A 19,397-nucleotide genomic window follows, 5' to 3' on the forward strand; every position below is an offset into this window, starting at 1 on the left:
CACAACTCACGTGCAAAGGGAATTGGACTTAGAGTCCATGTATTTCGAACCCAAAGATTCTTTGGGTAAACTAGAGTCGAGCAATCCGTCCTGTCATGGCTCCCACTGAAGGACAGCTGACCGGGTCCAGTTGGTTGGCACCGGGCCCCAGGTCTCAGGGAGAGCCCCTCTGTGCTGTTCCAGATTTCCTCAGCCCAGGCTCGCAGAAGGTGGGTGCCAGTGAAGTTGGTCCTAAATGGATGAATGAGCCATGTGTCTGAAAGGAGAGCAAATTGGTTTTAATTGTGGAGGAGCATATTTGAGGGCACCCAGGTCTCAGTTTGCTCAGTTCTGTAGGCGGTTGCTCCATTGAAGATTTCCGCTGTGCCCACCTATCCTCCTCCTTGCCCCACACCCTGCACCCAAACTTCCTGGAGCTGGACTAGGTAGTAAAAAATTCTAGTCAGCTTGTGGCTGCTCTAGTGTTAGTGGGTTCCTGCAATCTGTCCTGTTGTTGTCTTGCTTAGAAAACAGTGCCCCCTCCCCAAACAACACTTCCATATTGTGTGTGAGGGTTTCTGTAACCAGAAAGTCAACATATTAAAGCGCAATTCATAGGGGAGTTGCTGGCTGTGTTGACTGAGCTTTACAGTCATTTTAACACTGGCAGAAGTGTTATCCTAACTGCTTTAAATCAAACTGCAAAGATGCTTGTGTGAAATATAGTATTAGATATCAAATCAAACATATGGGTGTTGAACGGAAGGATGTGTGTTGTAGTGGTATATGGTATTCTAGCATGTGGAGTTGTATTTTATGGAAATTCGTTGGCTTGGCTTATGGCAGGGACATACATTCATTATGAGATATCAAGCTGTAAAATAAATAAAAGCAAAAAATTCAACTGTGCTGTTAAATGGCTTTCAATGCAGACTTTTCTGCTCCAACAACTTAGGCTCTGTGTGATGAGAGGTACTGTGAGACATTGTGGTCACATTTATTCTCATCCTTTTTGGTAGATGTTGAAAATAATCTGGATTGGATTGAAAGAAATATAGGAACTTTATCTTTTTCATTTTTTCCCCCCTTTTACCCCATTGTATGTGTTAGGAATTACTGTGCTGATTTTTCTGAGAGGCTAAGGGTTTTACTCCTTTCATCTTTTACCATTTCATCTGTGTCCTCATTCAGCGTTTCTATAGTGGGGTTGGGTTTTAGGTGCGTATCTGGTGCTCATCATTAATTTCGTAAGTGTGTCTGCCTATGGGGCTCCAGTTCTTGAAGTTCTCCAATGGGCCATATTGTGGTATGAAACAAAATGACTGTGCCATTCTTGTCTCTAGAGTACATTTTGCTGTCCTGATATCTTGTTTTTCTTTTCCTTTCCTGCTCTCTCTTGAAATTACAGAAAGAGGCAATAGATTTCTCATTTTAAAAAATTCAAAAATACTATCCATGGTATATTTACTGCATGAGGAAGGATTTTCCTCTAAACGATGCTTTCAGGCATTTTTAGGCTGATGTAAATTAGAGATGGAGAAGATTGGTTGAGGCCATTTTTGTCTATACCTCTGGTATTTACACTGTCATATGCCTTGCTTTACATTGTTACCTGTTTTATCAACTAAGAAAATGCCATCCTTAGCAAAAATAGTAAATAAAATTGATAATTTAACTGGTATGTATGCGCTGTAAAGGCAGTTGGTATATTCTGACTTTTTTATTCTGAACTTAGAAACAAACATATACCATAATAAAGCATTCCCAACCACAAGCCTCCTATAAAGTATTACTGAGTTAACCTGGACTATTTGAGTTCATTTTAATTTTCACTGTTAGGTGGGAGTGGATTTCATATCATGCGTCTCTTTCTTAGTAGAGGCTATTTTTTAGTATCAGTATTTAGCACTTCCTCCCTACTCCGTCTTTATGGTATTATTCAATAGTTTCTATCTGATAGAATATGATGGTTTTTAAAGGCAAAGTCAGATTGCCTTTTGACTTCATTGATAGTATGTGAATATAAAGCAGCATGTCAATTTGTCTAATGAAGAGAGGATTACAAATACTGAGTTTAGTTGCTTAGCAGAGAACCACCTTCATGTTGCCGAATTGAAACCATATTCAATTTTATTTAATTGCACATTTTGACTTTCTTATTTGCTTTGCTTGACTTTTTGACAGATGCCTCCTCAGTATGGACAGCAAAGTGTGAGTGGTTACTGCCAACAGGGCCAACAGCCATATTACAGCCAGCAGCCGCAGCCCCCACACCTCCCGCCCCAGGCGCAGTATCTGCCGTCCCAGTCCCAGCAGAGGTACCAGCCGCAGCAGGTGAGCACAGCGCACTGGCCCGCAGGGCCCTGTTTTCTCCACCGAGGCAGACCTGGTTCTGAAACATCTTCCTGTCCTTTATTAAAAATTATATTCTCAGTGGAAAAAAAATTAGTTTTGAGAAAATGCACAACTATAACCTAATTTAACCCCATCTCTCCCTCTGTCTTTTCCCCTTCTGAGATTGGAGGGTGAGAAGAATGACTGGTTTAATAGCTGTTTGCATTATTGGTTAGTGGCAGTAGAAAGTTATCAGTCATTACTTGTTCCCTGTCATTTGTGTTCTGAACCTTTCAAGAAAGCACTCTGCCACTTTGTTAAGGCTTATTCAGGAGAAGGATTTTATCAATCATTTAATCCTTGTAGTTGGCACATGCATGGTATTTTTATCTTGACCTTTGTTTTGTTTTGTTTTGTTTTAATGGTAAGTGTTACTGTGTGAAAACATTGTTGCCTTTGACTGTGTTATTCTCTTTAAACTCGCTTATAAGTAGATATTCACTTCAGTTGCAATATATTAAAATACTAATTGGAATCATGTACTTTAACTATGTCAAGCAGTTTCTAGTTTAAAATACTCTTTTAGGTTATTGGGTTATATATTAAAGTTTACAGAATTTTTAGAAAAATAGTATATATGTTATGTGATAAAATGATTCAGTTTCCTTATGTTTTAGAGACTGTCACTAATGAGTGACATGAAAAGTAGTAGTGAGTGAGGGACTCTTACTCTGAGTCCAGATAAAATGTTCATAGCACATCCAATCATAAGCATCAAAATAAAATTTTCCGACCGGGTGCGGTGGCTCAAGCCTATAATCCCAGCACTTTGGGAGGATGAGGCGGGTGGATCACGAGGTCAGGAGATCAAGACCATCCTGGCTAACACGGTGAAACCCCGTCTCTACTAAAAATACAAAAAATTAGCCGGGTGTGGTTGTGGGTGCCTGTAGTCCCAGCTACTCAGGAGGCTGAGGCGGGAGAATGGCTTGAACCCAGGAGGTGGAGCTTGCAGTGAGCCAAGATCGCGCCACTGCACTCCAGCCTGGGCGACTGAGCGAGACACTCTGTCTCAAAAAAAAAAAAAATATATATATATATATATATATATATGTGTGTATACACACACACACATATATAGTTTTCCACTTTAATACTTTCTTCCTTCTCTTTTGTGTGGTGAGGTAGCAAAGAGAAGATGGACACGTAGCGTCGACTTTTTCCTTTTTGAAGGACTTCTTTTGTGGCTTGAATAGATCGTGGATATTAAGCAATATAAATAAATTTATGGAGCTTAATTTTAATCAGTTTGGCTGGTTTCTTAAATATTTTCTTGGGTTTGTTGGAGTCCACTTCCATGTGACTTACCAGAGAATTCTGAACAGAGTTTATGACTTTAAGCAAAACATGTTAAAACAACAGCTTGGATTTGAGACCCAGTACAGTCTTGTTTTCACATACATGTTTTTAAAAGCTTGAACCCAGGAGGTGGAGGTTGCAGTGAGCCGGGATCGCTCTACTTCATGCCAGCCTTGCAACAGAGCAAGACTCTGTCGCAAAAAAAATGTGGTAACATATGGGGTTTGTAGCAGTAGGAATGTACATCATTTCATAGTTACCAGGTCAAATCTTTTATTAAAGTGTATGAAAATTTTAAAACACTTTAATATAATTTCTTTTTAGATGAGAGAGGCTGGTATCTGGAGTTTTGATAAAGTTAAAACCTTTTTCAAGGGGCTTTCAGAGCCTTATTGAACATATCTGTAGACCCAGAGTGTTTTGTCGTGTCATCAAAATTTAAGGACTCAATAGATAAATTATATTACTCATTTGACTGTAGTATGCTGAAATGAATCTCTGATCATAAAACCAATTTGATTAAGGATTCTGAATGCCTGTCATTTTCTTCAAGACCAAGCTCAAAATTTACTTCCTTTAAAAACTATTCACTGATGACTTCTAGCACATGGCAATTAGTTATTTAATATCTTTCATATTTAAATATTTAAAGCATCCTACAGGTAAAATCTTAATGAATATTATTTTAATGTGCTTAGTTTCAGTGTATCTTATGCTTTGATTATCATTATTTTATTGATTTGAATACAATAAATTGTATGGTAAGATATATTCTATAACCATGACTTTTTAATGTAATTGTAGTTTTTTTGCATATTCTGGATAAAAACCAAACATTGCTCAGAATACATTGGAAATTTGTTCTTGGGTTCGTACTTCCTAACTATAAAATGTCTGAGTTATATTCATTGTGGGGTAGAGAGGTGAAAGTTGGAGACGTTTAGGTGCCCGCATCGGATGGTCTGCTTCGACAGGAACAGTCTTGGATTTTAGGGAGTTGGATGGCCAGATAGATTTGGAAAGTTTTTCAAAAAAATGATACCTGGCATTATAGATATATTTAGCACCTCCAAAACCTAAATAATCTATCCTGAAACAAAGTAAAAATTACCATTAAAATATTATCAAAATCAAGCTAAATCTTAATAACACTGAATTCATATACCTTTAAAAACTTAAGAAACAACCATATTTAGTTTAACCAGCCAGTATTTCATAACGACCAGAATATTTCTTTATGCAGTCTTTCCTTTTGTTTTCAAATGTGGTTTACGTAATCTCTTGCTTTTGCATAAGACAGTCAGTTAGCAAGTATTAGTAGTACGTAGTGTCTTGTTAATGCGATTGATACAGATGGTAATTTTAGGGTTCCATCAAAATACCTCACATTGTGTCTTCAATATTTTTCATATGTTTAATATTTTGGCTAATCAATACATTCATTGGTTTCAAAAAATAAAAAGTACAAGGAAGGGATTCTGAGAAAAGTCTCTTCCCATCTTAGTTCCCTCTGCCCACGTCACCACCCCTGTTCTTGACTGGATGACCATTTATAGTTTATTGTATGTTTTTTGAGTTTCTTTATATCAAGAAGCACAACACCGTATTTTTATTTTTCACCCTATTTTTACACAAATGATGGTGTATATATAGTATATACTATATGCCTTCTTCCATGTATTTTTTTTTCTCATCCCCTTCTTTTACTCACTTAGATATATTTTCTGGAGATCTTTCCAAAGGAGCACACACAACAGTCCCTCCTTTTTTTTTATAGCTTCATTACATTTTATGGACACACCATGATATATTTAACCAGTTCTTTTTGAGGAACATTTAGATTAGTGCTGGTTATTTGAATTGAAACAATGATGCCATGCTAAACTTTGTGTAGGTGTCATTTCATAAGCGGGCAGTAATATCTGCAGGATGAATTCGGGAAGCCACAGTGCTGGGCAAAGGGTGTGTGCATTTGCATTCCCAGTGGGTATTGCAGGTTGTAGCCAATTCACACTCCTATCTGCACGTGAGAGGACTCTTCCTACATATGTGTTAGTAGCGTGATTTTACAAAGTTTCTGGATTTTTGCGCATCTGGTACATATTGAGCATTCTAAATCCCAATGTCTGAAATATGAAATGCTATAAAATCTGAAACTTTCTGGGTGCCAACATGACCCCGCAAGTGGAAAATTCCATACCTGACCTCATGTGATGGGTCACACTCAAAACACATGTAAAACATCGTTTCAGTCGCACAATTATTTTAAAATATTGCATAAAATTGCCTTCAGGCCATATATGTAAGACACATTTGAAACATAATGAATTTCATGTTTAGTCTTAGATTCCATCTCTAAGATATCTCGTTTGTATATATGCAAATATCCCAAAATCTGAAACACTTCTTTTTCTAAGCATATAGTTTTAGTTTACATTTATCTTGTTATGAGTAATGTTGAGTGTTGTCTTGTGTATTTAAAAGCATTTCTGTTTCCTTTCTCCGGAACTGTAAATTTATATATTTTTATTTTGAATTTTCTCTCTTCAGTTGTTGGTCTTTAAAAATAATTTTAAAAACCCTTTGTATATTAGGGAGACTGGGCCTTTGTCTGTAATATGAGTTATTAGCTCCAGAGGCAGAATCAATAGAGTAGAATAATAGAATAGAATCAATTGTGCTCACACGTGCACGTGCGTGGACACACAAATACATACACACACACACACACACACACACACACACACACACACACACACGGAGATTTATTATAAGGAATTGGCTCATATGCTTACGGAGTTTTCATTTCCGAAACCTGCAGTATGGGCTGGCAGGTGGTGAGCCGATGGTCTGATGAAGTCAAAGGCAGCTTGCTGGGTAATTCCTTCTTGCTTAGATGGGGCTGGTCTTTTGATTCTAGTTAGGCCTTCAAACTAAATGGATAAGGCCCACCCACATTATGGAGAGCAAGCTGTTATTCTCAGAGTCTCCAGTTGAAATTGTTAATTTCACTTACAGTACCTTCCAAGATCACGTGTAAAATTAACCATTGCAACTATCTTTCCCCATCAACTGGAGATGCCAGTAAAATCATTAACTAAATTTCCTTAGGTGTATGGTGTTTGGGGTCATTTTGGGATTTCTGTTATTTTCCATTGGTTCTTCTATTAATGCATTAGTACTGTACTGTTTCTCTATTGTCTTTTAGTATCTGATAGGGGTAGTATATCCTCATTATCCTTCTTTTTCAGTTGTTGGTTTTCTTTTTCCTTTTGCTATTTGTATGTGCTTATTTTTTCACATAAACTTTTTCTTTTTTATCACACTATGTTCTAAGAATTTTATCTTTTGTTATTGTTATAATGGGATCTTCTGTGAAACAGGGCACTTGGAAAAGAATAACGATAAGACACGCAGAAGCACTTTACTTGAATAGCTTTTTCCTTTTTGGAGCCCGCTGACCAAAGATGAGAAATATCCCTGTAATAAAAAGATGGGTTTGTTTAGCTCAGGTGGCTGCAGGCCAGGGGGGATGCGGTCCTGAGGAGCCCCAGGAGCACTGTGGAAACGGGGAGGTGGGGCTGTAGGAGCGTTGGGGTGTGTGTTAGATGAGTCTAAGAGGGGGTGGCATCTTGAGGGGTGGTCCTCAACTGGCTGCTCTCAAGAAGCTGGGGCTACTTTTGTGATTAGGTATTTTAATTTTTATCTAGGAGACAGGAGGATTGAAGTGGGGCAGGGTTGTCATTGGTAAAGAAGCACCAGTCACCACATGCCTGTAATCCCAGCACTTTGGGAGGCCAAGGCGGGTGGATCACCTGAGGTCGGGAGTTCGAGACCAGCCTGACCAACATGGAAAAACCCTGTCTCTACTAAAAATACAAAATTAGCCAGGCGTGGAGGCGTGTCTGTAATCCCAGCTACTCAGGAGGCTGAGGCAGAAGAATCGCTTGAACTCGGGAGGCGGAGGTTGTGATGAGCTGAGGTCGCGCCATTGCACTCCAGCCTGGGCAACAAGAGTGAAACTCCATCTCAAAAAAAAAAAAAAAAAAAAGCTCCAGCCACTTAGAAAAAGAAGCGGGGATGGTTTGTCATTTTTGTCGTCAACAAGTGGCCCTAGGTGCCTGTTGTTTCAGGCACTGTTGCTGTGCTGTAGGAGCTGTGCAGTCTGCTTGCTCTTCTGTCTGGTTTTCCTTTGCTTGCCTTCGCACATTTCCACTCCACCATCCCTGCCTCTCCTGCGTGGAATAGCTTTCCATCTCTCCACTTGTTCAGGTACTTTTCAATTTATTTTATAATATTCTTCAAAAAATGGCTGCTGTATTGCTTTTGTTAGCATTATTCCTATGTACCTTATTTTTTGTTGCTATTGTAAATTGTATCCTTTAAAAAATTACATTTTCTCATTGTTACTGTTGTATACAATTGTAACAGACTTTGTATATTAACTTTCTGTGTCTGTGTGTCCAGCCACCTTTTAAATTCTTGTGAATTCTGCTACTTCTAGTCATTTGCGAAATCTGAGGTTTTTTTCATTAAAATAAAACTTTAAAAAATCACTGCCTTCCTACTTTTTTGCCTTTCTGCAGACTGGCTCCTCTGTACGCATTCTTTGAAACATCTGGCCATTCCTGTGTTATCCCTGATTAAATGAAGGCTTCCAGCATTTCATCGTTTAATACAGTGTTTCCCCTTTCTTTTCTTTCTTTTCTCTTTTCCCTGTCTTTTTGTAGCTGTCCACTGTTGGGCTAAGGAAGTTCCCTTCTTTTCTAGTTTGCGAAGAGATTTTTTCATGAGTGGATACTGAATTTTATCTTCTGTCTTTTTTGTAGGTATCGAGATGATCACTTTGATTTTACTTATAATCTGTTTTTGAGATAAATTACCTTTTAAGTATCAAACAAAACTTGCATTCTATAATAAACATAGCTTCATGATATATTATCTTTTTTATTCATCACTGGATTCAGTTTACTAACATTTGTTTTAGGTTTCTTGAATCAGAAATTCATGAATTAGATTGAACTGTAATTATCCTTGTTAGGTTTTGGTATCTGTACTTTTTGAGCTTTGAAAATGAATTGGAGGCCAGGCGTGGTGGCTCACACCTGTAATTCCATCACTTTGGGAGGGCAGATCACCTGAGGTCAGGAGTTCGAGACCAGCCTGGTCAACATGGTGAAATCCCATCTCTATTAAAAGTGCAAAAAACATTAACCAGGTGTATTGGCACACACCTGTTATCCCAGCTGCTTGGGAGGCTGAGGCACGAGAATTGCTTGAACCTGGGAGGCAGAGGTTGCGGTGAGTCAAGGTCGCACCACTGCACTGTAGCCTGGGCGACAGAGCAAGACTGTCTCAAAAAAAAAAAAAAAAAGATGAGTCCCTTTTTTAATTTACTAAAAGAGTTTGTGTTGTTATCTGTTCTCTGAATGGTAAAAGTGTTTATAAAGCTATAAAGGGTTGTGTAGCTTTTGATTTTTACCTTTTGTCTTATCCCTGATTTTTTAACTTTAGTAGAGATGAGGTCTTGTTCTGTTGCCCAGGCTGGTCTCAAACTCTTGGCCTCAAGTGATCCTCCTACCTTGGTCTCCCAAAGTGCTGGGATTACAGGCATGAACTACTGTGCGCAGCCATTTAAAATTTTTGATTTCATTTCTTTTGTCAATATAGGCATATTCAAGTTAAAAATTTCTTCTTGTGTGAGTATTGCCATATATATTCCTATGTATAAGAATTTGTCCATTTCATATAATTTTTCAACTTTATTAACATAAAGTTCGTAATAGTCTTTATTACTTTAATCTCTGTACCATCCAGAGTTAAGGCATTTTAATTCATAATGGTTTTTCATCTTTTATTCTTGGTAAAACCCTTTCCAAAGTGACTTGGTCTTTATTGTCTCTATTGTGTGTCCTTGTAAACAAACTTAATGAAGTTCTTCTCTCACCTTGATTACGTCTTGCTTTCTCCTTTATTAATGTTTATTTTGCTGTTCTTCCTCCCCCACCCCCACTCAAATGAATGCTTATTTGAACCTTTTTTGTTGATGAAGCTAAATATGAGACTAAAATTTTTTCTCTTAAGTACTGCTTTGGCTGAATCTTTCAAATTTTGATATGCATCATTTTTGTTTTCTTTTAGTTCTAGAATTTTTTTCTTTTTCTTCATTCCTTGTATTTTTTGAAGACAGTTTTATTGGGGCCTGGGTTTGCATTCTGTTTCCTCAGAAGGATTGATGGGTCTTTGCTTTTGCCAGTTGCCAATGGGTACCAGTCCTTTCAAACAATGTTTTGTGTTTGATTTTGTGAAAGTTTTATTACAAGAAGATTCTTAATATACAGATACACAGAATGACATAATGACCACTCCTATGCCCTCACCTGGTTTTAATATTACCAATATTTTACCACATTTGCTTCCCTGTCTCATCTTTTCCTCCTCTTCCGACTTTCTTCAAAGTATTTTAAGTCACAGATACAACTTTTCTCCGCAAAATAGTTCTGTATGTGTGTATGAAATGTAAGGGCATTTCTTTTTTTTCTTCGTTTTCTTTTTCTTTTTTTTTTTTTTTTGAGACAGAGTCTCACTCTGTCGCGCAGCCTGGAGTGCAATGGTGCAATCTTGGCTCACTGCAGCCTCTGCCTCCCGAATTCAAGCAATTCTCCTGCCTCAGCCCCGAGTACCTGGGACTACAGGTGTGCACCACCGCGCCTGGCTAATTTTTGTGTTTTTAGTAGAGATGGGGTTTCATGATGTTGGCCAGGATGGTCTTGATTTCCTGACCTCGTGATCCGCCCACCTCGGCCTCCCAAAGTGCTGGGATTACAGGCGGGAGTCACTGCGTCTGGACAAGGGTATTTCTTATATAACAGCAGCGCTGTCACCACGTCTTATTAAATTAAATATAATTCCACTTGTCTACAAACCTAACCATGTTCAGATAGCCCCAGTTGTCTTCAGAATACCCTTCTATTTCATTTGTTTCAAGCAAAATTTAAACAAGATTTATTACATTGATTTGGTTCTAAAGCCTTTTTATCTAGGACAGTTTCTCCTCCCCCAAATTTGTGCTTTGACATCTTGAAAATCCTGGGTCAGCTGTCCTGTGGAATGACTTTGTCTGCTTATTTTCTCTTGATGTGGCTTAACTTGCTCATCTGTTTCCTATACATTGCAAGTTAGATCCACAGGCTTGAAGATTAACATTTTGTCTGTGGTCATTGTAAATTATGTTCCCAACATTTTAGGCCTGCTCTTGTTCACAGGATGGGTCTGTGATCCTCCTTTTGAGTGAAGAGCCTCCAGGTGGTTCTAGCCCCCGCCTTTCTTGTGACCATCAGCTACAGCTGAGGCTGAAGAGACGTTGTGATGGACAGATAAAGCTTCCCTTTGTACGCTGTCCAGATTCCTCACAAACTACATTGGTGAGCACAACACATGCTGGTGACCCTAGGCCTCTGGGTTTGGGGTGGTTGTTATCCATCATTTCTGACTGACTTGTTCTAGATGCTTCAGAGGCAATGCTGTGGGTTTATTGTATCAGATGGAGCGTAATGTTTGGTCGTCCCACAACAGTGAAGTTAAGATTGATTAGAGGGTTTAGGTGATGATGGTCTCTGGGGCCGTTCTAAATGAAATATCTTCTTGAGGTTTTGTAGACCGCACCATGAAGTGTTAATTTTGACCGGATACCCTGGTGATGGTTAGCTTGTGGTTGCTGTTTCTTAAAGGAGCCACTTTAAAAAGTCCTCCTACCTCAGCATATCAAGTTCAAGAAAGGTATTTCTCTTTTCTGTTTAGTGGGTTTGCAAGCTCTTAAATGATGGGTATAGCCCTTCTTGGTCCTTAATTTAACTGAGAGGTATTGTCTTGTATTTTACTCCCTTTTGGCAGGCCCTGGACTTCCTCTCCTTTCCCTGTTCCTCGTATAGTCATCAAAGGGAAAGTTAGACTCTATAGCAAAAGTCAGCTTCTACCGCTGTCTTGGTTTCTCTGTTCTCAGTTTGCTCTCTAGGTGTTCTTCGTGTCACTCACATTTATGGCAAGTCTGGGATTCATTTAAAAAGGGTTAGAAAAGGCGTTTTATCCACTATTTCGGGTTTTTCAATCGATAGCTATTTAGAGCATCTAATCCGCCATACTGCTGGAACTGGTAGTTTCATATTTTCTAGTTGTTTCTTTGCTATCCTTTATACAATTGGAAACCATACCAATATGTAATATTTATGATAGATCATTTAGAACATATAGATAATACCTTCTCATTGTTTTGAATCAGACTTTTCTAGTGTCTCCCTTATTCTTTTAAAATAAAGTTCTTAGATAATGTGAACTCTCCACACACAAAATTTTAAACAAAATTAGAATAATGCACTGACTGTATATGGAAAATGAAAAGAAAGAAGTTTGTAATATTGTATGCTTGATTAAGCAAACGTTTAGGCATACTACTTTAGAAGACTTGTGAAATAGATGCTTGATGTATACGTGTGATCGCTGTGAACTTGACAGCTACAAAATGAGATTGATGCAGGAATGTTGTATTGGCAACTCAGATGTCTCAAACAGGGTTGTCAGTGGTGATGTCGTCTTTTGAAATGGTGAGCAACTGTTGGCAAAGTTCTGTGCAAAGCAAAGTATAATCTTCCCTCAATATACTTGATGGCTTTGTTTCTGGAAGATTTATTATGTCATAAGATGATTTTAAGAACACCTTGTTCTTATTTGCAAAATGGTGTTGCGTTCTAGACTCAGCTAAATAATTAGTTTTTTGTTTTTTTTTGTTTTTTTTTGCTTTGTTTTTAAATATACCCGAATGTTGGCACTTTTGAAAGTAGTGTGGGCTGTGGCATGCTGATCTTTTCTATCACTCACTCTTACACTTTGCAAGATAAGCTAGCATTCCTACCCTACAGCCACTGTTTAAATGCATTTCTGTGTCCCTGTGACAACTAACTGCTCCCTTGAAATCCTGTCACTGCATGTGTTATATATGTCCTTAATGGTTCTGAAATTCAGACGTAAAGTGAGTTACCTATGTATAAAATTTCAACCATGAGTATAATGCCCTGAGTGTACTGGGAAGAGGTAGGAAAGGACGGAAAGCCGCCTATAACACGTTTGTGTTTCTCTTAAGTAAATGCTCAGGCTCTTCTCCATTAGAAGGCTTGTGAGGGAGTCAGAGGCTTGTGCCTGGGTGTGTGGTAGCCATGGACTCCATAGGTGCAAATGAGGCTGCTACAGATGTGTGGGACGAACAGCTCAAAACCACCAGCAGGCAGAGAGCCCATGGCTCAGTCACCACACAAGTAATTATAGAAATGAAAGTATAGAAGACCACTTTAAATAACATGCTCACAGAGTTGGTAAAAAGAAAAGGTAAGTTATCCAAAAGTCTGGAAATGTTATAAATTTGTAAATAAAATACAAATACATAGTAAAAACTGGTAAGAAAGTAAAGATTTCTTTTCCTTTGCCTTATTTGTATTTTCTAAATTGTCTACATAAGCATGGAGCACATATATAATATTCTTAAATGTGTAAAGGATTCCACGTTACCTATTATACAATGTAAGGAATTACCCGTTCCAGTGGTATAGCAGATAGATGCTCTCAATGTCTCTATTGATCAAAATATCTAAAATAGTGGCTCAGTTCTTCAAACTAAATGAAATAGTCAGTCAATCCTTTTTTTTTTTTTAACTGTTTCTCATGCCCCTCCTGTCATCACTTTCTTCCTTACCCAACTAAAATTCCAAGCCCATCATTATACTTGCCCTCACTCTCCTGCATGTACTCTTAAATACTTGCCAGCCCCATCTTATAAACCTATTTATGCAAGCCTGATGAAGTACAGCTTCATGCCCAGTGAGTGGGATGGGGAAAGAGGGAGGGAAGACCCTGCTATTCCTTTGAGTTGGTGACCACTGATGTGAGATCATCCTTGCCTTGTAACTTTGCATTTCCCTAAGGCTATTTCAAATCCCCCTCTGTCTTCAAACCCAAAAGGCTTAAGCCCTGCTCCTCACTCTGAGCTAGTGAGGCTGCTTCCTGTTTCATTGAAGAAATCAAAACAAGCAATTAGGAGAACTTACAGGTACCAGCTAGCCTGGGTCTGCCTATCACGTCTGCCTTCTGTGATGTACACACTCTGCCAGAAATCTCCTTGTTCCTCTGGAAGGCTGCCCCGTGCCCCTGGTCCACTCAAGTTCTTGGTTTTTCCCCACACCATCCGTTTCTCTGTCCTTCCCATTGCCATTTAAACATGCCATCATTTCTCCCACCCCAAACAAAACAAAACGAAACAAAAACACATTTCTTGACCAAAATCAGCCTGTTTTTCTCTTTTCTGGTACTCTCCACTTGCTAGTGTCCCAACTATTCTATTGAAACTATTTCAATATTCAACTATTTCAACTATTCTATTGAAACAACTCTTTTCATACTTTCTTTTTTTTTTCCACTTTCTTTGTAAATTGAGAGGTAAAACTGTATGTCTTTACTGTGTACAATGTGATGTTTTGAAGTATATATACTACATTGTAGAATGAATACATCTAGCTAATTAACATATACATTACCTCACATAATTAACCATTTTTGTGGTAGGAACACTTTATATCCTCTCAACGTTTTTCTTTTTTCTTTTTTCTTTTTTTTGAGATGGAGTCTCTCTCTGTCACCCGGGCTGGAGTACAGTGGCGCGATCTGTGCTCACTGCAACCTCCGCCTCCCGGGTTCACGCTATTCTTCTGCCTTAGCCTCTTGAGTAGCTGGGACTACAGGCACGCACCACCATGTCTGGCTAATTTTTTTATATTTTTAGTAGAGACAGAGTTTCACCATATTGGCCAAGCTGGTCTTGAACTCCTGACCTCGTGATCTGCCTGCCTCAGCCTCCCAAAGTGCTGGGATTAAAGGTGTGAGCCACTGCGCCTGGCAACATTTTTCAAGAATACAGTATATTACTAACTACAGTCACCATGTTGTACAATAGATCTCTTGAACTTATTCTTCCCATCCTATTATGGGACTTCCCATCCTACTAAGGACTTTGTTTTGTCATTGTTGTGTCCCCAACACCTAGGTCAATGCCTGCACAAACTAGAAACTTAGTAAACATGTTGAAAATTGTTGATTTAATCATTCAAAAAATCTTTTTTATTTGCTGAAACATGAAGATCCCACTCTCCACTTCCCAACAACCAGCCTACCCCAGCCTGTGAGCCACCATCCTACTATCTACTTCCCAGCTCCCAGCCCATCATGCCCCCATTCCACTCTCTACTTCCCAATAACCAGCACCCCCACCCAGCCAGTGAGCCACCATCCTCCCATCCACTTCCCAGCAACCAGCCCAACCCAGCCTGTGGTGCCTCCATCCCACTCTCCACTTCCCAACAGCCAGCCTGCCCCAGGCCTACTATCCACTTCCCAACAACCAGCCCATCGTGCCTCCATTCCACTCTGTACTTCCCAATAACCAGCACCCCCACCCATCCAGTGAGTCACTATCCTACCATCCACTTCCCAACAACCAGCCCATCCCAGCCCGTGGTGCCTCCATCACACTCTTCACTTCCCAACAACCAGCCCGCCCCAGCCCGTGAGCCACCAGTCCCACTCTCCACTTCCCAACAACCAGCCCATCCCATCCCATGGTACCCCCATTCCACTCTCCACTCCCGAACTCCCAGCCCACCCCAGCCCGTGAACCACCATCCCACTCTCTACTTCCCAAAAACCAGCTCACCCCAGCCTGTGAACCACCATCCCACTCTCTACTTCCCAAAAACCAGCCCATCCCAGCCCGTGAGCCACCATCCTACTATCTACTTCCCAACTCCCAGCCCATTCCAGCCCGTGGTGCCCCCATCCCACTCTCCACTTCCCAACAACCAGCCCATCCCAGCCCATGGTACCCCCATTCCACTCTCCACTCCCTAACTCCCAGCCCTTCCCAGCCCATGGTACCCCCATTCCACTCTCCACTCCCTAACTCCCAGCCCTTCCCAGCCCATGGTACCCCCATTCCACTCTCCACTCCCTAACTCCCAGCCCTTCCCAGCCCGTGGTGCCCCCATTCCACTCTCTACTTCTGAGATCACCTTTTCTAGAGGCCACATTTGAGTGAGGTCATGCGGTATGAAACAGCTCTTTTCAAAGCCTCCAGTGTTCTGTTATTTAGCCGATGGGTGATAGTCATTCCTTCCATCCTTCGCCTGTCATGAGCATTCCACGCAGTTGATGGTATCTTCCTCCTCGGAGCACCTGTCTTGCCTGGTTCCTGGGACGCCACCCTCTCCTGGCTCTCTTCCTACTTTGTGGCTGCTCCTTGCCTTTCTTTGCTAGATTTTCTTTATCTCTCTGGCCTCCAAATACTGGCCCATGACCAGGGCTCAGTGTTGGCCCCTCTTTTTTTGTGGCTCTACCCACCTTACCTGTATGATTTCTTTTACTCTCAAAACTTTAAGTATCTGGAGGCTTGTGACTTTCATATGTACTTTTGCAACTTGGACCTGTCTTGTCGTTTCTGCATCTATGTATGTCCAGCTCCTGCAGGTAATCACTAATTTGAATGCCCAACGGGCTTGGGAAAATCAGTATATCCAAAGCAGGCCTCTGGCCACTCAGCCCTTTATCCACAAACCTGCCCTGTCTATATTTTCCCCCATCCCAACAATATGTATGTCAATCCATCCTTCCTGACACTTTGAAATCTTTGGTTCTTCTCTGTCAAGCCCACTCTTTTTCTTTTCTTTTCTTTCTTTCTTTTCTTTTTTTTTTTTTTTAATATTGTGTGTGGTTTCCCCTTAAGAAAATAAGATTTATGAGTGGAAGGACTTTGTTTTGTCATTGTTGTGTCCCCAGCACCTAGGTCAATGCCTGCACAAACTAGAAACTTAGTAAACATGTTGAAAATTGTTGATTTAATCATTCAAAAAATCTTTTTTATTTGCTGAAACATAGTAAATATACTTTACAGTGTTGAAGAAGATAAACGTTTACTGCTGGGTATTTAAATTTTGTGATTTCTTTGGAATTGCAGATAGTGCTTTGTTGAATGCTTTCATAGCTGGTTCTTTTGTGCAGTATAGTTGCGTGTATGTGAGCAAACAGGCTTTCTTCTTCAATAGAATTGCTGGGCAAAAGAACAGGCACATTTTAGGCCAGGCACAGTGGCTCATGCCTGTAATGCCAGCCCTTTGGGAAGCCAAGGTGGGTGGATCACCTGAGGTCAGGAGTTCGAGACCAGCCTGGCCAACATGGTGAAACCCTGTCTCTACTAAAAATATAAAGAATTAAACAGGTGTGGTCGCGCGCATCTGTAGTCTCATCTACTTAGGAGGCTGAGGCAGGAGAATCACTTGAACCCGGGCGGCAGAGGTTGCAGTGAGCTGAGATCGTGCCACTACATTCCAGCCTTGGTGAGAGAGCAAGACTCTGTCTCAAAAAAAAAAAAAAAAAAAAGAACAGGCACATTTTAAAGATTTGGTTTTGGGCCGGCTCAGTGGCTCACTCCTGAAATCGCGGTACTTAGGGAGGCCAAGGTAGGCAGATCACTTGAGGCCAGGGGTTCAAGACTCACCTGGCCAACACAGTGAAACCCTGTCTCTACTAAAAATACAAGAGGCATACCTGTAGTCCAGCTACTTGGGAGGCTGAGCAGGGGAATCACTTGAACCTGGGAGGCAGAGGTTGTAATGAACCAAGATTGCGCCACTGCACTCCAGTCTGGGCGACAGAGCGAGACTCCGTCTCAAAAAAAAAAAAAAAAAAAAAAAAAAAAAGGCCCCCCCTGCCTTTTTTTTTTTTTTTTTTACATCAAATTCCTCTCTAGAAGGTTTTAACAAATTATGCCCTCCCCCAGCTCACTTTCCTACATTTTAATCTATATTTTCCAATGGTTCGTATTTTAAGTTTTATTTTTAGTGAGAATTTAACTGTTTTCTGAGCACCAACAGAATTAAAGAGACCTCACAGAATTTGGAAGTCGAATGGATCTAGGTGATGTGTTACAATGGTAGAACAGATCGTGGAAACTCGGTTGTACAGGAAGAAGTACACAGTTGGACATTGGTAATTTTTTTGATTTACTGTTGGAGACACTGCGGCTCCATAAATTCCACAACGTCTTGTTGTTTACATTTTCATTACCGTCACCATTTCTTGTCTCTGCTGCTCTTTTTAGGGGGCAGAATTAGAACTGGAGTGCGTAGGCCAGGTTTATTCTTCCTGTTGTAGAGAGAGGATAACTAGGACATCAGAGGTGCATACTGTGCCTTCATCAGATATCTTATTTACCCAACACTCATCATTTCCTCCTTTTAAAAAGTATCTATTTTTAAGGCCTTTTAAAAAAAGCTATTTGAAGAAGTTGCTTCCATTTTAAACTATTTTTACATGCTAGCTTACTTCCTCAGACTTCATTATCTGAGATTTAATACTTTTGTATAAAAGGGGAAAACTCCTTTAATACTGTGTTTTAGTTTTAGTTTTGTTTTGCTCTAACGTTTCTGCTTGCCTTACGTTTCACCATTTTCAGGTCTCGATGCATCTCGTGCGGGTCTGCTTCCTGGTTCCCTGTCCCCTCTTAGGAAGCTCTCATGACCTTTCTCTCTCCTCCTAGTAGCTTTAGACTGAGAATCGTTTGCCTTTTACCTCTGACTCCTGTTCTGCTTCAGACTCTCTCTCCTAAGATCCTGGAAGAGACCCCCTTTCCTGTTGAGGCCCACATTTCTCCAGGAACCTTCACCCATCGTCTCCTGGCAGGTGTTGTGTGTTAAGTGTCAAGGCCAGTGTTCCAAGAATCAGGTAACTCAAAGAGAGCTGCCTGGCCACAGACAGGGGGCTGTCTGTCAGTACCCTTTCTTGTGACCTAGGTCTTCTGCTGGTCTGGGACAGTTGGCATCCTTGTACAACCCTGTCTGTTTTCATGGCTTTAAGGGACACTGTTGTGCCCTCATAGCCAGAAGAATCTTTTTCTTTTTGTAGGAAGTAACCCCATTTAAGAAGTCACCTTTTTGTTTTTTTTTGAGAGGATGGATCTTTTTTAAAAACCTTAGTGTAAAGCAGTGACATAATTTCAAATTTTGCTTTTATAGGTATAGTTTCTCTTCAAGCTGATAGAATTGCTTCAGATTCTTAAGAGAAATAATGGGTATTATAAAAGTGTACTTACGTACCTCAGGTCTGTTGGACAAGTAAAACATAAAGCATTTTGTGAGCTGCTTTGGGCTTGGGACTGTTTTGCCTGTGGGAATCTAGTGTTGAAACAGATGTTGTCGCTGACCTAAAGGAGCCCCCAGGTGAAGAGGAGGGTTGACGGTGCCTTGGGAGGGGTGTGTTTCAAGCTGTGATTCTAGTGTTGTGAGGCTTAGGAAAGTATATTTTTGGTGGAAGTGTCTCAGAGGAGATCTGGAAGAATGAGGAAGACTTTGCTGGTGAGAGAAGAAGTGATCCTGGGGTAGGGCCGGTTCCCAGTTAGTGAGAATAAATGGGATGCCCGTTCCTGAGAGATACCGAACTAGACAATGAGGTCAGTTAACAGTCAAGGTCATTTAGATGGAGCATATTAATTATGGTGAGAACTGTTGATTTGTATTGCCTTTGCCTCAGTGATTAAAAATGAAATGAGGTTATTTATTGTTCAATATCGTTTAAAACAGAAAATAATACTAGTTTAGCAGTTAACTTCTAGCAGTAGATCACTTGGTAGTTGGACC

At 40.2% G+C, this 19,397-nt stretch overlaps 1 protein-coding gene across 9 annotated transcripts in view; it reads left to right on the forward strand.

Annotated features, from left to right (window-relative positions):
* Nucleotides 1-19,397, forward strand: part of ARID1B (AT-rich interaction domain 1B) — a 442,633-nt gene that overhangs the window by 124,313 nt on the left and 298,923 nt on the right. For 8 of the 9 annotated variants that reach the window (XM_045390312.3, XM_045390315.3, XM_045390314.3 and 5 more), the window contains exon 3: nucleotides 2,164-2,313. In XM_045390312.3, the coding sequence (XP_045246247.2) occupies nucleotides 2,164-2,313 (150 nt within the window). Of the gene's footprint in view, nucleotides 1-2,163; nucleotides 2,314-19,397 lie in introns of those variants that run through there. The other variant, XM_074037325.1, reaches the window with a different exon arrangement.

Source organism: Macaca fascicularis, chromosome 4 (assembly GCF_037993035.2).
Source record: "Macaca fascicularis isolate 582-1 chromosome 4, T2T-MFA8v1.1".
Taxonomy (NCBI): domain Eukaryota; kingdom Metazoa; phylum Chordata; class Mammalia; order Primates; family Cercopithecidae; genus Macaca; species Macaca fascicularis.